This window comes from Pyxicephalus adspersus, chromosome 3 (genome assembly GCF_032062135.1).
Source record: "Pyxicephalus adspersus chromosome 3, UCB_Pads_2.0, whole genome shotgun sequence".
Lineage (NCBI taxonomy): Eukaryota > Metazoa > Chordata > Amphibia > Anura > Pyxicephalidae > Pyxicephalus > Pyxicephalus adspersus.
The window spans coordinates 74073733-74098183 of NC_092860.1; the positions used below are offsets into that span (position 1 = coordinate 74073733).

Consider the following 24451-nt stretch of genomic DNA (forward strand, 5'->3'; position numbering starts at 1 on the left):
GATAAGCCATCCCCATCAAATAAGGCACCCCCCCACCCCACCCCCCGATTTTGCCCAAAACAGTGTTTCCCTGCAAATAAGACTCCCCCCTATACCTGCGCCTGAAAAAATCTACCATTTGGGTGGTAAGGTGGGTAACTGTGTGCCTCTGTGTGACTCCTCGGTGCTGGCTGCAGTGCAGAGCGAAACAAAAAGTAACTTCAAAGGCCGCACACGTGCCCGCGACTCCGCGCCAGGAAGGACAAGCAAACTGCCGATCCCTGCCCTAACGGAGTATGTTACCCGGCCGTACGGTAAAAAAGTGAGTCAGTGAACAGAAGGGGACAATGAATGGCACATGAGTTTCAAAACATATAAGACAGTGCCCTATCATAGGGGAAACGGTATGTGGTGGTTCTTCTGAAATGCTGTTTTTTTTTTTTTTTTGTTTGCATATGTCTACTCTTAGGCTGGGTACACACGTGCAATAATTTTCATTGGAAAGGATATTTCATGATCCAGCACATGCCTAGAGAAAAAAAAATAAAGCTTAGTATTTAATACGCTTCCTTTTTAAAATTCACATAATATAATACCTGTTATATTTTTATATTTTGGAAATATACCTAATATTTACAACCCAGATTATACTTTGCAAATAGTTTAGCACATTTTAGTTATATATATATATCATCAGTAGTATGGGAAATTTTTTATAAATTATTATTTATGTGTGTGTGTATGTGTATATATATATATATATATATATATATATATATATATACGGTATATATATGTGTGTGTGTGTGTATATATATATATATATATATATATATATATATGTATGTGTATGTTTTGCAAAAATTTCAGATTTATGATAGCATAGATTGTTGAAAATCAGTGTAGTCTGACATTTCATTATTCAGGGATTATTTTTAAAAGTGTATACAGGCATAGAAAAATATTGAATTCTATTCTAGGAAGCTTGCTATCCTAAGTTGCATTCGAGACACAAAGAGACAGGCTGTTTTTCCTTGGAGTATTTTATCAGATTTCAGAATGTAAAAAACACACAGATGTTGTCACAGATGGGTAGGGCTTGAGGACCAAATACAAATTTAAGGTAAATAATTTCTCTAAGGGCCTCCTTCAGGTAAAGGGTATCATTTTACCAAACATATTATTAGGAGTAAAATGAGTCTGAGGACTGGTGATAATTGGCATAATTTATATACTCTGATGACATCCTGCAGTTCTGTGCACATTTAGTAAGTTTTTGGTTTATTTTTACATTGGTCCAGTTTTCATTTTACAATTTGCAAAAGAAATTTGTGACATTAAAGGAGCTTGAGTTCAGAACTTTGTATTACCAATATAGCCTATTTGAGCATTGCCTGTGGCAGATAATGTCAAGTTTTGTTAATTAGGGCTGCAGGTTTGAGCATTCCATGTGACAGTGTAAAGTTCTGGAAATGAGAGCCCCAGTCTTGCCTGTGGCAGGTATTGCCTGGCAATGTGGGATTCAGTATTCGAAAGTTCCTGTGGCAGATAGTGTAGAGATCTGGTAGTCCGGGCTTTAGATATGAACAATGCCTGTGGCAGATGTTATGTATAGCTGTGGAAATGAGAGCTTTAGTTCTTTACTGTCACCTCTGGCATGTAATGTAGAAATTTTGAACATTGCTTTTGGCAGATAGTGCAGATGTCCATTAATGAGAGCCTCAAATCTAAACATCTCATGTGGCGGGAAGTATAGAGGTCTGGTAATGAGAGCTTACAACATAAGCAACCCCTGTCACATATAGTGAGAGCTCATGCTAAAAAAAATAGATGGTCTATAAAGAAGAGGGAAAGTAACATTTACCAAATACCACATCCAGTAAATTGTTTAGTGTTTAAGTTTTTACCAGATTGTTTGAAATCAAACCACAGGTGATTTTAGAAAGAAGTAATTGACGGAATTTTAAAGTCACCCCCCCCATTTCAGCCCAGAAGATGCTTCATAAACCTGTTCCCTCCTCCTTGCTCTAGAAGCAAAAAAGTGGATCAAGCACAGAAAAGTATTCAGTCTGTTAGATGAAAGTGCAGAATAGACATTAGGCGGCTCTAAGCTGCCTTGAGATAGCAATTGACTAATGTTAAAAAAAAACATTTGAATGTGATATCAATAATAATAATAAAAAAATTCTGCATATGTTAAACATACTTGAACTTACAGCACACACAAGCATGCATGTAAACTCTGATTGTCCCACACATATTGAGTGACACCTTAGTGTCACTTTATAAAGCCCTATAAATTGCTGCACGTGGATACTTTTAGGTGCTTCTGCACAGACACATGTAATTTTAAAGTTAGGCATGTTTAGTATCTTCTTATCCTTAGTAGTTTACACAAATTTTAAAAATATATGTGCATTTGGTATGTATGTATTTTGTGCACTTGAAAGTATCATGAAAAATGTGGGTTTATTAAACAGTAGCAAGAATAGCTTGTGGAATTTTTAACGTGTGTGTGTGTGTGTGTGTGTGTGTGTGTTTATTTATCTGTGGGACCAATGGAAGACATTAGTCTATCAGCTCCCAAGTCTTCTAATAGCATGATGCTTGTAGGAGATCTCCAAACATTGCGTGCTGTGATTGTTTCTACTATATTCAAGTAAATCAAAATGTAAATTTATTTAACAGTGTTTGTGAAATTTTCTATTTTACAGTTTAACTGACTCCTAACCGTATGTTATTTTATTGTTTGTAACATTGTTAATGTTAAACGTGTTAAATGTATGTTCCTGGGTCTAATGATTGTTTGAGCCATTTGAAGTTACCAGTTCCTAGATGTAGATGTATTAGTCTAGGAACATTATCAACAAATGCAAAAAATAACTACTGATCCAGCCAGAAATGCAGTGTCCTGTCCCTTGCTGTGAGCACAGCAATCCAATATTTCTTGTGTAGACCAATATTTTTGTAAGTCATAATGTAATGGAGATGACCAAAAGTAGACATATTTGAAGTCTAACTAGATTGGCAACTAATGTTATATCTATAGATAAAGTAAAGGGTAAAAAATGAACTTGGAGAGATAGCCAATAAATATTAGGTTATGAAATACATGTGTGTGAAAAAGATAGGCTATTTTGTAATTTATTTGGTGTTTTGTGTGTTGTGTGTGTGCTACTGACAGATAATCATAATATTGCTTAACTTTGTTAACTTCAAATGCAATACCAAGTAAAATTCAAATGCCACACCATTCTGATTCTACAGATTATCACAGATACCTGTTGTTTGCTGGTATATAGAATCCATACATGACTCAGTATGCAAGAAACAGTAATGTTTGCTTAGCTATAGTCAAATACATAGTCTTTCTCCGGGTTGCATTCGTTTTGCAACCTTTTTAACCATATCTGCATACATGCTTGTGCTCCTGGCATTACTAAATAGTTGGTAATGCTAACAAAGTGTTGTACTTTGCTAAACACACAGGCTGTTTATAACCTTTTTACTTATTATTTTTAGCCTTTCACAGCATGTCTTTCTCTTCAACTGACCACCCCAGCCCCCATCACTCACTACTTTTCCTATCTGTCTTCTACCACCACCTACACCTTCTATTCCTTCCTGACTGTGAACTAAGCTTTTATCATTGGTTTTGTCAGGAAAATGGCACCTGTCTACAAATTACACCATTCTATAGTCAGCCCTTTTCTGTTTTCCCTGGCCTGCCCCACTGGTTTACCTTTTGGTTTGCCACCCTCTTCATGTGATTGTTTTACCCCATTGCTTTTTCTTTTGGCTCAGACAATCCTTTTGTTTCATTTGATTGGCTTGTTCCACTTCTTTTTGCCATCCATCCCCCTTCTATTGCCTATGAAGTGATAACTGCAGAAAAATGATGGCCACAGCCCACTGCTGGAGACTCTAGCAACAAATGCCAGAACGTTTTCAGCAATTACAGTGCATCCGGAAAGAAGGTTTTTCTCCCAGTTGGTAAACAGATTACCTAATCTGCCACATCCTAGAAAGTTAATCCAGGACAAATAGAGCAAACCACATATGGGACTTTTTAGGCCGCCAAGAATGAGTTTAACATTTTAATTACAATCAAAATATTAAAAGAATTGTAATTTTATAATTAGTATTAAAAACATTTTCTTAGATGTACACTTGGTTCTCACAACAAATCAAGCAGGATCTCTAGGTAAAAAAAATAGTTAAAGATGATTACTTGCTCTTGCAGGTCTGGATGGGAATTTGAAGGAGCCACCATTGTTTACTGCCCTTCAAGAAAGACGTCTGAACTGGTAACCTCTGAATTGTATAAACTGGGTATTTCCTGTGGCACCTACCATGCTGGTATAGGGATTAAAGCAAGAAGAGAGGTACATCATCGCTTTATGAGAGATGAAATTCAGGTAAGAGTGTAGTTCTAATGCAAAATATTTGCTTTTTGGTGATGGGGGTTGAAAAGTTTAATTACAAACCGTAATTATTGACTGCAGAATAGGTTTCATCATATGTAAAATGCAAATAAACTATTTTGGAATGTTCATTGCGAAATACAAAATATCCTAAAAAGTCCTGTGACATTTTAATGAATGTGTAATAAATACATTTATTTTGTTCTGCTAGTGTGTTGTTGCCACTGTTGCTTTTGGTATGGGGATTAATAAGCCAGATATTCGCCAAGTTATTCACTATGGAGCTCCTAAAGAAATGGAATCCTATTATCAGGAGATTGGAAGAGCTGGAAGAGATGGTCTTTCAAGCAGTTGTCATGTTTTGTGGGCACCCACAGACATGAATTTTAACAGGTAAATATGTAATTTGCTAAGGCAATAGTAAGGGAAAAATAAGTATTAATCATTCATTTACTGAGTAGTTTCCTCTTTTTACAACTAATATAAGACCTAGTCATTGGATGTCATTCAGAATGAATGATTATAGCCTTAATTTGTAACCATAATATTTAGCTGTACTTTACACATATTACACAAACCATCATTTTGCACTTTTTTTACAGTTGCATTTAAGGTTCAGAATGCAATAATTATTATTGCTCAAAAGAAATATATTGTTCAGATTTTAAGAATAAGTTTAACTTTTGTAATGAACGTTAACTGTTATGCTGCTTTTTACACCTTCTTGATTGAATTCCAGGAGATCAAGAATTATTATTTCTATATAACATTTCTACAGTGGTTCTAAATGCTTAGTTGGCTTTGTGGTCTCAGAAATGCCGGACTTTAAAGTACATTCATAGTGTGCATTTTGATTTACATTTCTAGCTATTTTTAAATTGCAAAGTTAAGAGTTCAAAACATGGTGGCATCAGTAATAGATTTATGAAACAAACTGAGAAATGTAATTTAAATTTATATGACCTTTATTGCATAAAGTATATGTTGAAAGGTTACATTGCTCTTGTCTTACAATAACTAGATTTTAAGGAATTAGTACTCCCTTTAGGTTAGTCATTTCCTTGATGTATTTGCCAGGTTGCTTTTCAGTTTGGTTACCAAACATAGCCATCAGCATCCAGCTAGCAATGACAGTAACATCCATTTCATTTTGCTAGAGCTGTGTTTCAAATAGGCAAAGATGTGTGACACAAATGTGTTTTTATGACAATGAAGATGATGAAATAATTCCAGACCATTAAAGGTGTGCTTAGATAAAAGCAGACATCCACTTTTTATTATTATTGTCATATTAAAATATACTGGAATCCTTGCAGTTCTCATTGAAAAAAGTAACTGATTCCCAAAGCTTGTAATCTTTGCCTAACACTCAGTTGCCCTAACAGTTACATTTTTAGATATGTTTTTTTTCATTATTCCTGAAGTATTGTAATAAGTTATTTGTTTCAGTGTTTATTGGGCACATGAAATGCATTCAAAGCTGAAGGTTCATGCCTTCTTCTTTCTGCTGAAAAAAGAAAGTGTCTTTGGTGTTCCCATCCCGTTAGATAGATTGCATAACATATCTTGTCCCTCAGACTTTCATCACCAGAAAAGGTATGTAAATCTCCCCAACTAAGGTAGTCATCAATAAACACATGCTAGAGGTTCTTAACCACTTTATTATCAATTATCCTATATGTTTTCTGTTGTGCTTGGTGCATCTCTTTAATAGTATTTTGTTTATTTTAAGGCACATGCTGAGTGAGATTAATAATAAAAATTTTCGAGAGTACAAACTTAAAATGTTGGCAAAGATGGAAAAATATCTTCTTTCAAACAATTGCAGGCGCAGGTATGATCTTTTATGATGATAATTATTATTTTTATAAATGTATATATTTTTACCCGCACTACATACAATTCTTAAAGTTAGCTGTTGAACTTGGCTTTACCCTCATCGCCATTATTTTTTATGTCTGTAATACTCTGTAGCATGTAAATACAGTCATGAACACATTTATTTGTACCTTTACATCTAAATAAAAGTGTTATGGCTGGAAAGTGATTAAATGAAGAGCAATTGTACCCTATAGACCATCATGCATTGATATATCATTGAGTAAGCAAAGCAAGTGTGAGATAAAATATTGGTTATTTTATAACGATATTCTAAAAAAGACTAGAGATTTGTTGATACCCCTAAAAATTATGCTAAACAATTGGATTACAATGATTTTTTAAACTATCTGTTTTATTTATGAAGCATTGCCCATCTGGCTAATGTATTTCACACAGTAGTAAGAATTATATTGGCTAACATTTTGTCAGACTATGTATATTCCTCAAATATTGATGAATCATAATATGGAAGTCATAAGGCAAAATGAGGAGGAATTACAATGGACCCCACTTAAATGGTGCATATGTGTGTTTTTGACATTACATTTTTTTCTAAATAGGGTCCTAAATATTGAACATTGCCTGATACCTAATTTTAGTATATTTTAAGATTATGAATAATGATTGCCAAAACTGGTTATGGGCATTAGGCATACAAATAATAATTGTAATTATATCAAAACAATAGTTTAAACCAAAATATTGCATTAATCAGAGAACTGGTATCATGGAAAGTGTCTATCTCTTACCTAGTTCAAACAGGAATCCAGTATGATGGGGCCTATTGTCATGCATCACCTACTCTGCCTTTTACTGCCTGCACAGACAGGGAATTTTGCATATGAAGAGTGAGCCAAGCTATTTGTTGGCAGATGCAGAAGTCTCCTAGACCAGGGGTCAGCAACCTTTACTACCGTGTTTCCCCGAAAATAAGACACTGTCTTATATTTTTTTGGGCTTCCAAAAACACACTAGGTCTTATTTTCAGGGTAGGTCTTATATACTTTTTTTAATGAAAAAAAACACTTACCATATTCCCAAATTCCCCTTACAAATTCCCCTTCTGATCACTCTGTGCTTTTTTTCCACTGTTCGGCAGTTAGGACATGGAACAGCAGGTGGCGCTGTGCCGGTTTCTTTCCTGCTTTACAAACAGGAAAAGACACGATGCTGGCAGAGAAGAGAAGAGAGACATGCTGCAGCCAGAAACACACGCAGGATCGCGTATCAGGTGAGTATATTATTTTAATTTTTTTTTTTTAACACATTTTTAAGGGCTCACTAGAACTAGCCTGGTTACATGCACTTCAGCTTCTGACAGGCGAAGTGCATGTAATATCACTCCGCCTGTGACAGGAGCCGGAACTACAAGGAAAGCATCGGCTTGTGCGGCTGTGTGTGAGCCTGCTGTGTGTACGCCCGCTGTCTCCCGCTCGGTGAGTACTGTTTTAATTTATGTTTGCTTTTATTTTTTTTTTTATTTTTTTTATTTTTCTACTAGGTCTTATTTTCGGGGTAGGTCTTATATTAGGGCAGGTTGGGGGAAAAGTGCTAGGTCTTATTTTCGGGGTAGGTCTTACTTTCGGGGAAACACGGTATCAAAAGAGCCATTTTGCCTCCTCTTCCACTAAAGAAAAATAGTCTGGAGCCGCAAAACATAACACAGTTTATAAACTTTTAAAAGTTTTAATATTTTTTTAATTTTACCTGTTACAACAAGTGTGCATGTGTAGGCCTACTTTGAAATACATTAAACACTGAACTATGCCCCTAGAAGCCTCCAGCTTCTAACGTATCATCCTGTTACATTAGAAGCTGGGGGCTTCTAACGTAACAGGGTGGATTTTTTTGATGGGCAGAGTTCTTTATGTTCTGACGATGCCTTAGCGATGAAATTTTAAGGGGTGTTAGCCACAGGTGTCCCTCATTTGCAGCTTTAATTTTGTTCTGAACCCCCCCTGTACCCCCCAATCTTGGGTAATTGGGGTTCAGGTGCTAGAAGCCTCCAGCAATGTGTAACAGGGTAGATTATTTTGATGGGCAGAGTTCTTTATTTTCTGACGATGCCTTAGCGATTCAATTGTAGGTGGTGTTAGCCATAAGTGTCCCCCACTTGCACCTCTATTTTGGTCACCTGTACCGCCTCCCCCCGTTCCAGAGAAATTGGGGTTCAGATGCTAGATGCTTCCAGCAATGTGTAACAGGGTAGATTTTTTTGATAGGCAGAGTTTTTATGAATTTTTAGGAGGTGTTAGCCACAGGTGTCCAGTACTTGCACCTCAAATTTTTTCACCTGTACCCCCGTTTCCAGATAAATTGGGGTTTAGGTGCTAGAAGCCTCCAACAATGTGTAACAGGGTAGGGGTTTTTTGATGGGTGGAGTTTTTAGGAGGTGTTAGCCACAGGTGTCCCCCACTTGCACCTCTAATTTTGTTCACCTGTACCCCCCTTCCTGTTCCAGAGAAATTGGGGTTCAGGTGCCTCGGTAGATTTTTTCGATGGGCAGAGTTCTTTATGTTCTGATGATAGCCTAACAATTACATTTTAGGGGGTGTTAGTAACAGGTGTCCCCCACTTGCACCTACATTTTTGGTTTTGTACACCTCCCCATTCCAGAGGAAATAGGGTTCAAAGGAGGGGGATGTCATTGTACACACCCATTTGTACACGCCCCGTGGTAGATTTATTTCACTGGTAGAGTTTTTTCATTATAACACCGGATAGGGAATCCCCCTCCTACGCAGTGTCTTGGGAGGAAGGGGATCCCCCATCAGAGATCTCCCCGCAGCAGCCGAAGGGAGCCACAACAAGGAGGCTGAAGAGCCGCAGGTTGCAGACCCCTGTCCTAGACAGCTGTAAAAATCTCTTGCAGTAATGACCTCTAAAAGTTGTGTAACCAAATATTACTTATAGCTCCCATCACTGTTCATGACATTTTAATTTGTGGAGTTATATAAAGCATTATTCTCCTAAATCAAAACTTTAATTGAATACTATTTTGAATACTATATATGGATAGAATATCATTGTTTGATAAAGTCGACTTTCTCTTTTAATGCCATTGCTTTTAGTTACATTGTATACACCTGCATGCCTGTCAGTGAGAATGACATCACTGTCTGTGAATTAAACAAATCCAAATAATTGTGTCCCCTAAGAACAAATTAATGAAGATGGTTTTAGCCCATTGTTGTGCTCTTTCAATTTAACGTGTAAATTCTTGTTCTTTTTTATTTACTTCACAATGGTCCCTTGTGTAGGATCATCTTGTCTCATTTTGAAGACAAACAACTCCGTAAGGCCTCCTCCGGTATCATGGGAACTGAAAAATGTTGTGATAATTGCAAGACCAGGTAAAAACTCTCTCTGGCGAATAAATGCCCGGACAATTATATTTTTCTTTTACTTTTCAAAACTACTGACCACAAGATCCCTTTTACACTTGCCTTGTACTGTAATGTTTATATGTTATATAGGCATAATTAATGTCTTGTCCCTGTTTGGTAAAGATAAAAGAAAGTAAGGAAGTGGAATCTGCTATTAAGTGACTAAAGATTTTCACATGTTTATAAGCATCCAGTGATCTTGGGTACTCAATGCAGGCAGTTATGTATTTAGTTGTTCATGAGTGGTCCCACCGAAGAACATCTCCTGAGTCTTACACTTGATCAGTTAGACTGTTGATAGCACAGAAGGTCACTAGGCTAAGTGCCAGTTCAGCTACTGGAGTTACAATTTACTTTTTAGAGCAGCCTTGTCTGCAGCATACTGTACAAACTATATAAAGTTACTCTCCACTTTCTTTTAAGTGTCTGCATTTCATACCTCACTAAACTGCACTGAACTAAAATCAAGCCTCAGCCATATTCAGTAAGGATGCAAGGCATACTTGTGAATTATAGTGCATACTTACCCATGTGCAGCTGTCCTGCAGGGATGACAGGTATAGAACCTGACATTGCTGCATCTATGGAAAGCATCATCTTTGCCGCTGGATCCTCGGACTTCCGTGAAGATTGTGATCTTCTTTGATGATTGTATGGCCATTAATGTTGCAACTCCTGTGCACATTACATTGTCTCAGAAAGCTGGCTCCTTTTTGAGTCTTTAACAAAAAAAACAAACTCGAGCTGTACATAAATATCTAAATAAGCCTTCTTTCATTTTCTTACCATTATTTCCAAATATTTACAACTATGATATGATAAATTCTTGTATCTGGCCACTCTTTCCCCTTAAACTTATTTCTTGTTTTTCAATAACAAACATTTACTGTTATTGATACAATTGTGTAGATTGTTTGGTAGGTCATTAATTAAATCTTTGCAAGATGTGAATAGTGGCTTGGCTTGCTTCTATTCTTGGATGCTTTCCATGGTGTAATGTGTTCATTTTGACTGTGCTACATCAGAAAATCAGGCAGAATGCCAGATTACTGCTGCTTACAGGAAACCTGAACTGTGCAAATGCATTTTGCATTTACTATTATTAATATTGTTATACTTGTCATCACATTTGCAGGTAGTATTAGCTGTCATGGTTTCCCTATTGGTTTATTTCCATGTTTTATGACTGTGACTTTGGGCATTTTTCTTTTCATATTTGGATGCAGTGTTGAATATTCTGATGAATGCACCTATCATACCAAGCTTTGTGACATAAAGCAGACTTGGGAACATATAGAACTGCAATGCAGTTAACATATATGTGTTAAATGCATGTGTGTACATAAGCTTCTTGGTAAGGAGAGTACTAGTTATTGCTATGAATTGAGCACTGAGCACTTCTGAGCAGAGATCTTTTTCAGTTACAAAATGTACTTGTTAAAAGCAATTGTTTTTTGTGAGGAATGAGGTAAAAAAAACTTAAAGTGTAACTGAACTTTTTGGTGGGTGTTTTAGCTTCTGCCACAGTCGCCAAGTATGCACAGTATGTGCCAGTTATGGCACATAAATACCTCTTTGCAGATGCCTTCAAGCAATGACAGGTCCAGAATCCTGCCATCCTAGAAAACACCATCTTCACTGAAGACTTCACAATGGTCTTCCTGGTCCTCTGCAATCCTCTTCAGCCATTGGATGGCCATTGATGATGTACCTTCTGCATGTGTAGGAATAGGGCTTAAACAGCCCCCAGGGGCCAGGGATTTTTTTTTTCTTTTTTTGCAAAAGTGTGGTGGCTGTGCTGAGGAAAAGATGGCTCTTACATATAGAATAAATTGGAGAAAAAATAAAGAGAAAAAAAATGAGTGAAGGTAAAAAAAAATATTCTGGATGAGATTGTTTTTTGTGTGCTTTTATTTATTTATTTTTTGAGAACATATATAATAAATAAACATTGGTCAATCAAGTCAACTCGCAAAGAAAGCCTATAAAAGACAGATATGCAAATATAATATATGACCCTCAATAAATAAATATTAGAAAAAGGGATGAACCAAACTTCTGACATCTCTGCTGGTATATACCCAAATCCCACATATCACAAGCATCCATATAGGGGCCTCCTGGCTAATAATGCTTCAACCTGGAGAGGCCTTGGGTTCCATCTGACTAGGAATGCTGCAGTTAAGGCCAGACTGATAAACAGCTTGCATAATTGTTTGTATTAAAACACTGAGATAAAGTAATCCTGGGGATGCAAAACAAGCCTGTCAATACATATTTCAACTCATTATTCAAAACAAAACTTTTTATTTACAATATAGCAATTAACTATTTGTTCCCTTGTTTGTTATGCTAGTTAATCAAAATTGTTTACATAAAAATATTTTGACAAATAGATGTATATACAGTCAGGTGATAATGTGTAAACCCCCCAAAATAGGGTGTAACTCATCCTGGAAAAATGCAATTACATAATATTAGAGTCAGATGGTATATGATCACATAAGCAGATCTCCTGTTATGTGTTGGAGGCAAGGTGTATCACCAGCATCTTTTTGCAAAATCTGGGGGTCCTTACCAATATTATAGGATTACTAGAAAGATAATTGCCGCTTGATTTAGATTGAATCTGTGTTCTTCTTAAAACCTTGTTCTCTGTTGACAACATAAGGTGTCAATTGTTATTGTTGTGTCAAGTGTAATTGTTATTGTTCAATGCAGCTTAAAGTCTGTACACATGTGCAGTAATTGTCGTTGGAAAGGATCTTTCAGGATCCTTTCCAATGACTACACGATGTCTGAACGAGTGCTGTACATAAAGCACCGTTCTGCTCTATAGAGCAATTCCCAAATACAAGAGATCATCCATTTAATTTAAACTCAAGAAAATGTATTGTTTTTCTTCCTTCCCCCATCTGGCAATAAAAGACATATGGATTTTAATTGTGGGTGCACTAGTGCATTAGAACTATCTGCCCTGTGCTTAATGAAAATTTTCAAATGATAAAGCAGTCATCAGAATGGTAAGCATTTATTGCGGAAATTTCCTATATGTCCTAATTTAGATGATGGACTTGCAAGGAGGAAGAGGCATACCTATGGGTGTTGACATGGTACTCCTCTATTGCCACCCCTGTAGGTAGGAAGTTGCTTCTGCTCTTGTGGTGAATCATTCACTGTCATTAAAGCACATGCACCTGGAAGTTTGGCCTGCAAAGAGACTTTAATGAATGTCAGAATTACTGCTCTATAAATATGCTCATTGATGTTATTTTTTATTGCTGTATTTCTTTGAGTTATTTTTCTCTGTTTTGTGAGCATCTAGTCTTTTTATATTTTTTTTTCTCCTTTTAAATAACTTTTAGGCCAGGTCTAGACAGACTGTTTTCTCAGCGTTTAAACACAACCCATGCCCATGTTTTAGATTCCAGTGGGCAAGTCCACACCAGGGCATTTGTGAGCAGAACGTTTTCAAGTGTTAAAGAGAACACTTCTTGTTGCATTTTAATTTTTTATACGCTTATAATGGCCTATAAAAGCTTTTAGATGCTTTCATTGAAATCAGTAGGGAATTGATTTCAAAGGAAATAATTTTCAGATTTGGCCTTTAAACACCTAGAAACTTTTACAAATGCCCATAAATGAATTATAGGTTTTTATAAGCATTTTAAGTCTTGCTTTAAAACGCCCTAGAAATGCTTGTATAAACACATTTAAAGGTGGAATAGGCATTTATAAGCGTTTAAAAAACAGTCCATGTAGCATTAGCTATATTGTGGTAATTTGTTGTTGTTTCTTAATTCTCTTTGTATTAAAATACATTTTTCAAAATGATAACTTGCCTATTTGCTTTTGTAGATTAAAATATAATCTTCCAGTTAAGGATGTAGAAGACAGTCTTCAAGATTTTGGTCCACAGGTCCTTCAGCTTTTATCCGCTGTAGAAGCCTTGGGTGAAAAATTTGGCACCGGTGTCCCTGTTTTGTTTCTTCGTGGATCTGTAAGTATCCATGGTAGACTTTTAACGCTTATATTTTTCAAAAAGTTTTACCTTACAACTGCAGAGAATCCAGCATAATGCATTAATGCTATGCAGATCAAATTTATTTTATCATTACTTTTTTCCATAACTGTTTGAAGCAACGGACAGCTCACCTTGTCCCACATCATCCTGCAGCCTAACCTACACTTTGTCCAATTGCACATCCAACTCTTCATGTATCTTGCACACTTTGTTTTGCTGTCCTACTCTGTAATGCTAAAGTGTTACATTTCTGCTTGAATGTACTTGGTACACTGTTGTCATAAAATTTCCTGTGTTTTCCAGTGCAGGAAAGAATATTGAAGTCAGCAGGACTCATTTTGTTGTGGTACATTTCAAAAATTAGCTAGAATGCTGAATGTATGGTATTGATCTGTACTTTTAGCCAAGAGTAGCAAAAAGAACTGATTGACTTCTGTCAGCCCAACCTACCAGTCAGTTAATGGTTCAGATGCAACTCCTCCATGTCCAGTCGGGGATATAGAGATTTACTACAGAATGTTAACCTGGTGACACCTCCAATTTCAAAGGTTGTGCCGATATTATTGCCATAGGTAAAATTAAGAAGTAATAGTCACTATTGAATTCAAGAAGGCTGCATGAGAAAGCACCTACATTCGAAGTAGTAAACAACTTAGCAATGCAAATTAAAGAAAAATACAGATAGTTGACAAAATAGTGTAAAAACATGCAAAAACAAGCTTTGAACTAACAAGGCCAGATTGATTTAGAAATTAAAGTCTTCATTATTACTTTAAATAAGTCGAGACAAATTGCAAAGTTCTAGAGACTAAATCAGTGTTTCTCAACCAGGGTTCCTCCAGAGGCTGCTAGGTTTTCCTTGAGCAATGAGCAGTTTGTGACTCTTAGGTCAGTTAAAACTGATACCAACAATCTTTTTTGCTTTGTGTATGGGTGACATTCTTCCCACTGGCATACAGTGTAACAGGAATTTATCCCCGTGACCACCATACTAATACTTTGTGGTGTGTATATAGTCATTATAGCAGGGGTTTACTGAAGACCTCAAAGTTATCTTAAAGGGTACCTAAACTCAGAAATTTACCTTTACATAAAAGGGTGGACAACCCTTTTTTTGTAAAGTAAAAATTCTGTTGTTTGTTTTCTTTTTAAGTGCAACACCTTTTTTTTTTTAAATAAAATGGTGCAGCACCGCCCCTAAGCGATCGAGAATGAATGGGAGCACAACGCCTTCCGGGATACCTACGTCATGCTTCCCGAGAGGCTCTTGAGTGCTCCTTCTGCACATTCTCGAGCATCTCAGGCATGCGCAGAAGGAGCCTTCTCGGGCAATGAAAAACAAATTTTATGATCTCATGCATGCCCAGTGAGATTGGCAAGTTTTTTTTCCCATCCTACATCACCCGATCTCATGCCTTGGTTGGGTGACGTAGGATAAAGAACCCAGAAGAAGAGACGAAGATGGCGGCGTCTGGAGCTCCGGCTTCGGGACAGATGCTTGGACGATCTGGGACCCGATGCAGGACACCATGGAAGGATCAGACTGCTCTGTTGGATTAAAGGTTTTTTTTGGTTTTTTTGGGAGTTTTACGTTTGGTCCTCTTTAAGGGGTTCCCCCATGTTGAAACAGTTGAGAAATGCAGGACTAGATAACCAGTGAATTGTTGGTCCCAGACTCCTAGGAGGGTAAAGAAGCCAGGTTATAAAATAAACAAAAAAACAGTGTATCTGTGTGATACTGATCCACTCCATTTTCAGTGGGTGGGTCAGTGAGACATTGCATGCGTGCATAGTTTAGAGGTGTGGAGAAACAGTACTTGCAACTCAATCTCTCTGCCAGTATAAACATTTTCAGACTATCTTACTTTAATTTTATGGGGACATCAGGCACTACAACCAAATCAATGTAAAACGTATAACTTTTTTTGTTCAGTTCAAACAATTTGTCAATTTGAATATAAAAAGAAAGGAAACAACATTCTGCTCAAAAGGGGCAATTCTAATCAGTCTGTAACCTGTATAATATAGTCTGATTTTTTTTTCAATTCACTCTTTTGCAGCATGGAAAAGTGACACAAAAACCTAGGTGATCCAGCAAGCCTGCCAATGGATCTGGCCCAGGACTAAAACCTTTTGTCAGCTAATAGTGCATGATTTTAAAGAACTCCACTCCAGTTTTGCTGGATCATCAAGGTTCTCTTATCCACAATAGAGATTTCATAAATCAGGCTCATTGCATCCTAACAGTGGTCACTGCATCTGTGTTCTTTTCTCTTTTAGCCTGAATGAGTACAAAAACTTCAAAACTCGCCTAAGTTTCAATGTATTTGTAACTTTACTGAGCACTGAAATAAAATCTTAAACAATATAGTCAGCTTTCCTAGATATACATTGTGAACCATGAACCACCTTCCCTCTATTTATTGGAGATAAGAAGAGGGTGAACTGTTATACCAAAATCAGGAGAGCAACCACAGGTGAAAGTACTGATAGGTGAAAGGTTCAGGATAGCAAGTAAGCTATGTCAGCCTAGGACAGGAAGTGTTACATTCAACTGGAATAGGTGAGGGCAAGCTGTCTTTTGTTGACCTATTTACTTTTGAGCTCTACATTTGGTACTACCCAAACTGGGGTTAGAAAGTGACCTAAATGGTATGTACTATTACAATAAACCACTGCATAAAAGTTTCACGTCAGCTGTCTCATGATACTGAAACTTTGCATTTATCGATGTGAATTGTACTAGTAGTGTCATTAACGTGTTGTTTTGTGTATTTGTCTTCAAGCAGTTTCAAGTTAAGTAAAGAAAAAGTTTATATAATGTATCTTTGCACAAACACATCATGTATAAAAAAAACCCTTTGTCTGTAAAAAAATCCTGTTTTTTACTAGATTAACTGATTATTTTTGTTTTTCATACTCCTGTACATTTCACCCCTCAGATAACTAGCTGCAGATGGGCTTTCAGACAGTCCCAAAATAGATCACAGGAGGGGATCAGGTTTCCTCTATTATATGAAAAACTAGTCAGTCTGGTGAAGTGAAGGTTCTCCTGGGAACTTTCAAATTAGGAAGTTGCCATTGATGAAATTTTATACTGCCTTTGTTACGATGAAAGATAAAGAGATCTCCAGAAAGGAAACCTCTAAAGTAAAAAAGAAAAAAAAATAGAAATAAGTGGTTTGCCTTGTCTGATCGCATTTAATGAGATGTTTCTCAAATTGGTCTGTAAAGGCAGCAATCATAACTGATTTGCAGTTTTCAATGTTTGCTGCCTTTAATGTTAAGATATCACTTTCACTTAATTATTAGTCAGTGTTCCTGTTAATAAACCGCTTACCAGTGATTCTTATTGTACAATTTAGATCAAAACACATTACAAGGGTTTGTTCAAGCTCAAAATGAACCGCATCTTGAAAGTGACACATCTATACCTGAACTTTCTAAGGCACTGAAATTGATTTTACAGCATAGATAAGTTTTTTTTTTTTTTATACTGTTTAAGTAACCTTGCCAGTTCAGTAGTCCAGTCCAGCATACCTGCAAAAATCACACTGCATTCGCTGTTCACTGCTACAATCTGTCAGGAGAAACAAATACTTACAGGGGACTTTTTAATAAAAGAGGCTGCTAGAAAGCCAAGTTAATGAATGTTTTAATGTTTTACATCAAGTGACCTTGTTATGACAGTATCCAGGTCTGCAAATGCAATTCTATAGCTGTATCATTTACAGCTTGTTTGCATGGCCTCTACAGTGACAGCACCATGCACCAAGAATCTCTATGAATTACACTTGCTGTATGGATCACATGGACCAAGGCTATGTATACACATCTGTCGGGCAGGTCCATGAACGACAGTATTTGAACTACAGGTAGGCCCCCAGTTACATACAAGATAGGGACTGTAAGTTTGTTCTTAAGTTGAATTTGTATTTAAGTCGAAACAGGTACATTATTTTAATAAATGCAATTAGGACAGATGTTTGTCCGAACATATTATTAGGCAGCGTGGTGTCAGTTAATGCGTAAAATCCTCACTGTTAATCACAAACAAAGCAAAGACAAAAAAACCTTTATGGAGCCTAGACATTCATTAACTTCTGGAGCAAGCTGTGCTTTGATATGCAAAAAGAAACAACTGCAGAGTTTGCCTTGGTCATTATAGAGTTACAAGAGCTTGCAGAACAGTGACTGGCACCCCACTGTGCTCTCCTCTACAGGAAAGTGCAGCTCTCATCCCTGCTCGCCGTTGATCAATCCACCAGGGTAGCTTGATTGAGCAACATTTGGGGACAGCTGTACACTAGAACTTTGCTAGATTTTTACTCATGATAAGCATGACCATTTGTCTTAAGTAATAATCATTGTATGTAACTTTAGTCACAAGCTTACCATACAATGCCTTAGTTATTTGCATCTATCACAAGGCTTTATGTAGTAAGTCCCATTAATTTTTTTTTTCATGTAGACTGCAGTTTGGAGACACTTAGTACAAAAACAACTTCCCTTTATTTAATGAATATAAGGAGAGGGTAAACTGTATGGGGGCAGTATTTTAAATACATTCAGGTTCAGTTGCCCCAATAAATTGAATGACCATTATGCTTTCGCTGCTTACTTGGTAAAAGATTTGTGGAAGGGGGTTGGCTCTTACTAGCTATAAATAAAGGGTGATTGTATACCAAGTTGGTGAGCGTTTCACCATGTGCAAAACCCCAAAATTGTTTCTGCTTAGAAACCCTGTTTAAATTAATTCCTTTCACAATTCTTACTAAGAATATCTGTTGTCCAATTGATGAGGTGTACTTTTCCATACATCTATCTATAATTGTTAAATATAAATATTCTGTAAGCTTTCTGTTTTTTTAATTACATATTTCATTTACTCATATTTTATATTTTTTTAACTACTTTTATCTATGTACATTTTTTTTTTTTAATACAATAGACTTCTCAGCGGTTACCAGACAGATATCGCTGCCATCCTCTGTTTGGTAGAGGAAAGTCCCATACTGAGGTTTTCTGGAAGGCTTTGGCTCGGGTGTTAATTACTGAAGGCTATCTCAGAGAGTCCACTGGTCGCAACAAGTTTGCAACTACATGTGGTCTTACAACAAAGGTAAAACATTAGTAGCCAAAAACAACATGACCCAAGGTGCAAATATTGTCCAGGAAACATTGAATGGTGCTAAAAATCACTACTAGGAAGTCCAGTGATTTTATCTTTAATCATCTAATTCTCTAATCAGTAAAACAACAATACAGCTAAAATACATTAAACAGCTGTGTGTGGTTGGAATTGGATTGGTAACTTTGTTTGTTTATTCTGTGCAGTTTTTTTTCTGTCTGCGAGTTATATTAAAGGCAAGATAGGTTAGATTGGGACTATCTTGCCTCATGATACATGTGGTTTATCAGTTGAGGTTCCTAGAACCTTATATTAGTAGCATCCATGTGTATATAAAGAGTATATAAAGAGTGGTTTTTGGCTACATTTATGTATGCTTAAAAATCAGAAGCATGCATTTTGTAGGCAGAAACGTACATTTTCAAGTTTGACTAAGTGTTGCTTTAAATGCTGAACAATTGTGAGGATATACAAACCTCTTTCGTGAGATATGCTGTTAAGATTGTTTATCAGGTATTTGTTAATTATTTTTAAATGACTATAAAGCCTTTGATAAGGTCTTTGCGGCCACACCTTCCTTACTCTTGTTTGATGAAGTATTGGCGGCCATTGTGAAAAGTGAGTGTTCCTAAAAACATGGCTTTATGTGATGCATTTTCCACCATAAGATTCCCTTGCAGCTTTCAGAATTGGTCTATTGTCATCTTATATTTGCAAGGGTGCTGACTTATGACAAACTGATCACAAGCCTGAGTGGTAATAGGTAGCAATATAATGTTATTTAATACCCAGTTTGTGCTACTGACTAATGATGTGGCACTAATCAGTGTGTGAATGGTGAACTTTCTCTTTTCAGAGCCACCAGCCAAACATGTTAGTGCCAGCTCAGAGGGCAAATTACTACAGCCCAGTCCTTCACTGGTTCAGAAGTTACATCACTACTGAAATCATGGAAATCATTACTAAACCTTTTACATGGGTCTTTTGCCTTTTACAACTACATGATGGGAATTACAGCAAATCAATTGATTTTTTTGAAGACGCTGCTTTCTAGTATCTGTTATAATCTGATTCTTTACTTAAGTGGAGGCAGTTCCAATTTATAAATAACCTTTTTCTCAAACATAAAATGTTTTTCTGTGGATTTGGGTATTTGTAAAAGCCTGGCAGGTATTATACCATTAAAATTGGGATAAAAGTTGATAAGTTTCCAACTGATCTGTCAGCACAAAATCCTAATAATACTTTGATTTGTGTTAATTATTTTCCCTGCCATTTACAGAGCAGAACTTGGATAAGTAAAGCCATGAATGAATCCTGCCCAACCCTGCTTCTGCCACCAAATGATGAACTGTGTTCCCAAAACTCAACTTCTGTAAGGTAATCTGTCTTCGAGGAGCTAAACTCATTATTGTGTTGATTGCATGACTTCAGATAAAGGCAAATAGCCCACCTTACATAAAAATGGATGACTTTCTATCTGAATACCATCACCTGTAATCAAGAAAGGCTAAAGGGATCAATTAATAATTTTGGGGAGAATGTGATATGTATCCTAATTCTTTTTTCATATTAGCAGTTAGTTCTCAGCATTTATCCTACCCCCCAACAGCTTCTGTATGAATGGGCTGTTTAATGAATATATGCAGTTGGAGGGCAGCATCATAGAATTAAAGAGAGAGAGACTGCAGCGGGGTCCCACTCCGTCTTTCTCCCCTCTCCATAGAGCAGAAGGGTGCTGTATGTACAGCATTCGTTCATGCATCGTGCAGTCTTTATTCGTTGGAAGGGATCGTGAAAGATCTTTTCCAACGATAATTATTGCACGTGTGTATATAGCCTAATTCTTATGAACATTTAATAAAAATGTATTGAAACCAAATTAGAGATTGTGAGACATTCCTTATATGTAAAAAGAGGTTGGAGTCTGGACAAGTTATCCTCAGTTAATTTAAAGTTAAAACCTGTTTACCTTGTAAAGCTGCGTACACACTTGCAATTTTTGTGGTTGGAAAGGATCTTTCACGATCCTTTCCAACGACAAGGGACTGCACGATGCATGAACGGTGCTGTACATACAGCACCATTCTTGTTCTATGGAGAGGGGAGGGGGAGAGCGACGGAGCGGCACCCTGCTGCGCGCTCTCCCTCTTCCCTTGCATTAGAATCCGTCGTCGTCCATCCTCCGTGGATCCGCCAGGACGGTCGTTCGGACGATGGACAACACCGACTGTACACACGGCAGATTTTCGCCCGATATCTGGCCGATTATCGGGCGATAAAAATCTGACGTGTGTACGGGGCTTTACCCTTGCATCTCCAAAGATATGTTTATGTGCCCTCCAGTAAGTTTGGTATTTTTAAGACTTACTGGAGGGCACATAAGATTATATAGCGAGCATTGAGAATTGGTACACAATCATTTTTGTCAGTGGAGTAGAACTCACATTATGGCTGGCGCTACAAAGATGATATGAGAGATTTAACTTGTTATTGGGAGTTATCATATTTGCAGTCAACCTGGTAAAATACTTTCTTACTGTTCCTATGATATTTACTATTTGCCCCAGCTCCTCCAGAAAGCTGAAGGCCTCCATGAGTTTGGCCTATTTATGGGAATTATTGAATAAAGTATTTTTGGCAGTAGGACAAATACCCAGTTAAGATGTTGTTCTTGCGAAGCTTGTGTAGTACAGGGCAGAAAAATTCTCAGTGAAGATAGCAGTAGAGGGAAAGAAGGCAAGCATTTTACCAATAGGGCTGCACCCTAAAGGACATTTCTTTAGTAGTATAAAGCTATAATTTCCAATGTGACCCTATGCTTTTATATTCAACTTTTTAAATTATACATTGGCCTGCTATTAGTTTTTCATACCTAGTTTTGTGATACCTTGGACAATATTTTGTTTTCCCAGATATGGAGTATTCTTTTATATAATAGTGGGCAGTATCCATATGTTTTCCTTTTAATGATTGTTGTTTTGAAAATATTGCTTTGAAGAAAAAAAATGGAATTACCTTTACATTCTCACTTTTAAACAGTGTACAGCCTCGATCTCCTTTGGTTATTCAGCCTTCTCCGCAAAGGACATCCAGTAAACCTGTTGGTGACCTTCAGGTTAGTTTTTTTCACAGTGACTTAACTATTTTAGGTGGCTATAACTTTTTTTAACTATACAACCTTTAAATTATATTAAAAAGAGATCAGGTAAATGTATATATTTTCCTACAGCTCGGGGTGGAAGCTTAGAAATTTCATTTGTACGCACACAGCAGGTTTCTGAGAAAGTTGATCTGCATATTGTTGGACTTAGGAAATGTCAGTGTGTCGCCTGATTACTCAAATCCTAGTCTTAATTTAAAGTAGGTATTGTTCAAAAAGTAATGTAACTGCATTTTGGATAACTTGCCATTCTAGAAATCTGGACACTGGCACCGAGGTTTTGTTTTGCTCTACTTATTTGTTATTTGCTCTACTATCTATATTTTTGCTTTTGCTCTGCTTAGTAGCCTTTATAGTTTTGCTCATGTGGCCACAAAAAAAAAGAACAATTATGAAACTGCATGTATTTACAGAAACTTTCACTAAGAGGCAAGTTCTCCTACCAAGAGGCTGAGAAGCTTTCCAAGGAGGAATCCTCTAAAATCAGGTATTTTTGTATACACAATGTAAAAGCAGATAACACATTTATAGGTCTAATTGATTTAAAGTTGACCTGGAGCCTCATCTCCCAAGATTTTGGATATCTAGTGGTGCCAAGATCCCTGAAAGATCATGTTATATCCTTTCCTATGTGCCTGGGGTGGAGACCAGGTGTGAGGTAAGTATGTTTTACGTGTGGGAATCCATTATTTAATAAGGGGACCTTTCATTTTATTTCACAGTATGCTTTAGGATTGTAGTTTGCAACTATAATGTCTGTTAAATATGTTAAAATGAATGCACTTTCATTTTAGCAAGTGTGTTTTTGTATGCCTATATCATTCTGAATTTTAATTGGTTTAGTACATACCCTCAGAGGAGGTTAGTTATATTTAAAATGGTATATGGTGACAAGCATTTGCCCAGTATTGTTCTTTTAAAAAAAAAATTATAATGTGCTCTTTGTTTTTCTTGAATTCAAAACAGTTTGGAGACTCGGCAACCAATTAAGCCAACTGAACCTGCAATTTCCGCACAAGAACTGGAACAACAGGTTAGTTGTCAACTTGGGAGGGTTAAAACTAATATGTCTGTAGACCCCCCACAGTACAAGTCTTCCCTGCTGTTTTTATTTTCCAGTATATCAAGTGGGGGGTGCAATGCAGTGCAATTGACATTACATTTTCAGTAGTGGTAACCACAAATTCAAGAGTGATGCCCATGAAAGTAAGACATGACCATTATTAAATATCACAACTTGAATAGAAACCACAAAAGATGGGAGACTGCAAGCTTGATAATAATACATACAACACAGTGTTTACTCTGTAGTAAAACTGGCCACTGTTTTGTTATAATTTGGGAATTCTATAACATCAGTGGGTGTTACTAAGAAGCTACATCCCATGCAAGTGGAAAAATTTAATAATGTAATGAAAAAGCAAATAACAGTTGATGAAGTGTGGTTGGGTAAGGATTAGTGTTGGTCGAATAGCTCACCATTCGATTCGGCAGCTATTCGCTCGAATATAGCAAAAAAATTCGGGTGGTCGAAAGTCGAACACCATTAAAGTCAATGGGAGGAAAAATTAGGTTTTTTTCAGCACTGTGTAGAGCTTCTCCAGCCTCCAAACAGATGTAAAAAGATACATTGTAAAAGGATACATAAAAAGATACATTGTAAAAAGATACATTGTAAAAGGATACATAAAAAGATACATTATAAAAAGATACATAATACTATTACATATCCCTGTACTTCACATGAAGATTAAATAGCACCTGTCAAATCAATTTTAGGCTAAAGCTAGGTACACACTTCCAATAATTATTGTTAGAAAATGAACAATTACCACCGATCAACGATTATGCACGAATATACTTGAACAATCATATTGTGCACAATTCTGTACATGCTGTAACAATATGATCGTTCAAATATTTTCCACCAACAGCGTCCACACACTAGATACAATCGCTTGAACGATGCAGGGAGGGACATGTAAAGAAGAAAGTGTACCGCAGAAAGATGCACAATCACTGAACGACACAATACTGTTCACACGATAGATAGTGAAAGATCGTCGGCCAATCAGATCCACCGTGGTGGTCGTTCCTTTCCAACGACAATCCTCGTTCGTCGGCGTCCTTGGTCACTTTTTTTGGCCAAACGGTTGTTCATTGGTCGTTCATCAGTCGTTTCTAACGATAATTATTGGACGTGTGTATGCAGCTTTAGTCTACACGGACTGTTTCCCCAGCGTTTAACCTGAGGCTTTTTAAAGCACATGTTTGAAGTCCCAATGCATTCCCATGGGCTAATCTACATCAGGACGTTTCCTTCAGGCATGTTTTTGAGCGTTATCTTAAACGTTGCTTGCAACATTTAAAAAATTCAAATGCTGGATAAACGCGGGAAAACGCTTCCATTGAACTCAATGGAGGCTTTTTCAAGCGTTTTTAAGCTTTTATGAAGCTTCCACT

At 36.8% G+C, this 24451-nt stretch overlaps 1 protein-coding gene across 1 annotated transcript in view; it reads left to right on the top strand.

The window, feature by feature from the left end:
- The window catches only part of WRN (WRN RecQ like helicase), a 79719-nt gene that overhangs the window by 37220 nt on the left and 18048 nt on the right, over positions 1 to 24451 (top strand). The window contains exons 19-28 of the mRNA XM_072405250.1: positions 4223 to 4397; positions 4615 to 4796; positions 6136 to 6237; positions 9545 to 9637; positions 13529 to 13670; positions 18646 to 18816; positions 20108 to 20205; positions 21868 to 21943; positions 22402 to 22475; positions 22955 to 23021. Of these exons, the coding sequence (XP_072261351.1) occupies positions 4223 to 4397; positions 4615 to 4796; positions 6136 to 6237; positions 9545 to 9637; positions 13529 to 13670; positions 18646 to 18816; positions 20108 to 20205; positions 21868 to 21943; positions 22402 to 22475; positions 22955 to 23021 (1180 nt within the window). The remainder of the gene's footprint in view (positions 1 to 4222; positions 4398 to 4614; positions 4797 to 6135; positions 6238 to 9544; positions 9638 to 13528; positions 13671 to 18645; positions 18817 to 20107; positions 20206 to 21867; positions 21944 to 22401; positions 22476 to 22954; positions 23022 to 24451) is intronic.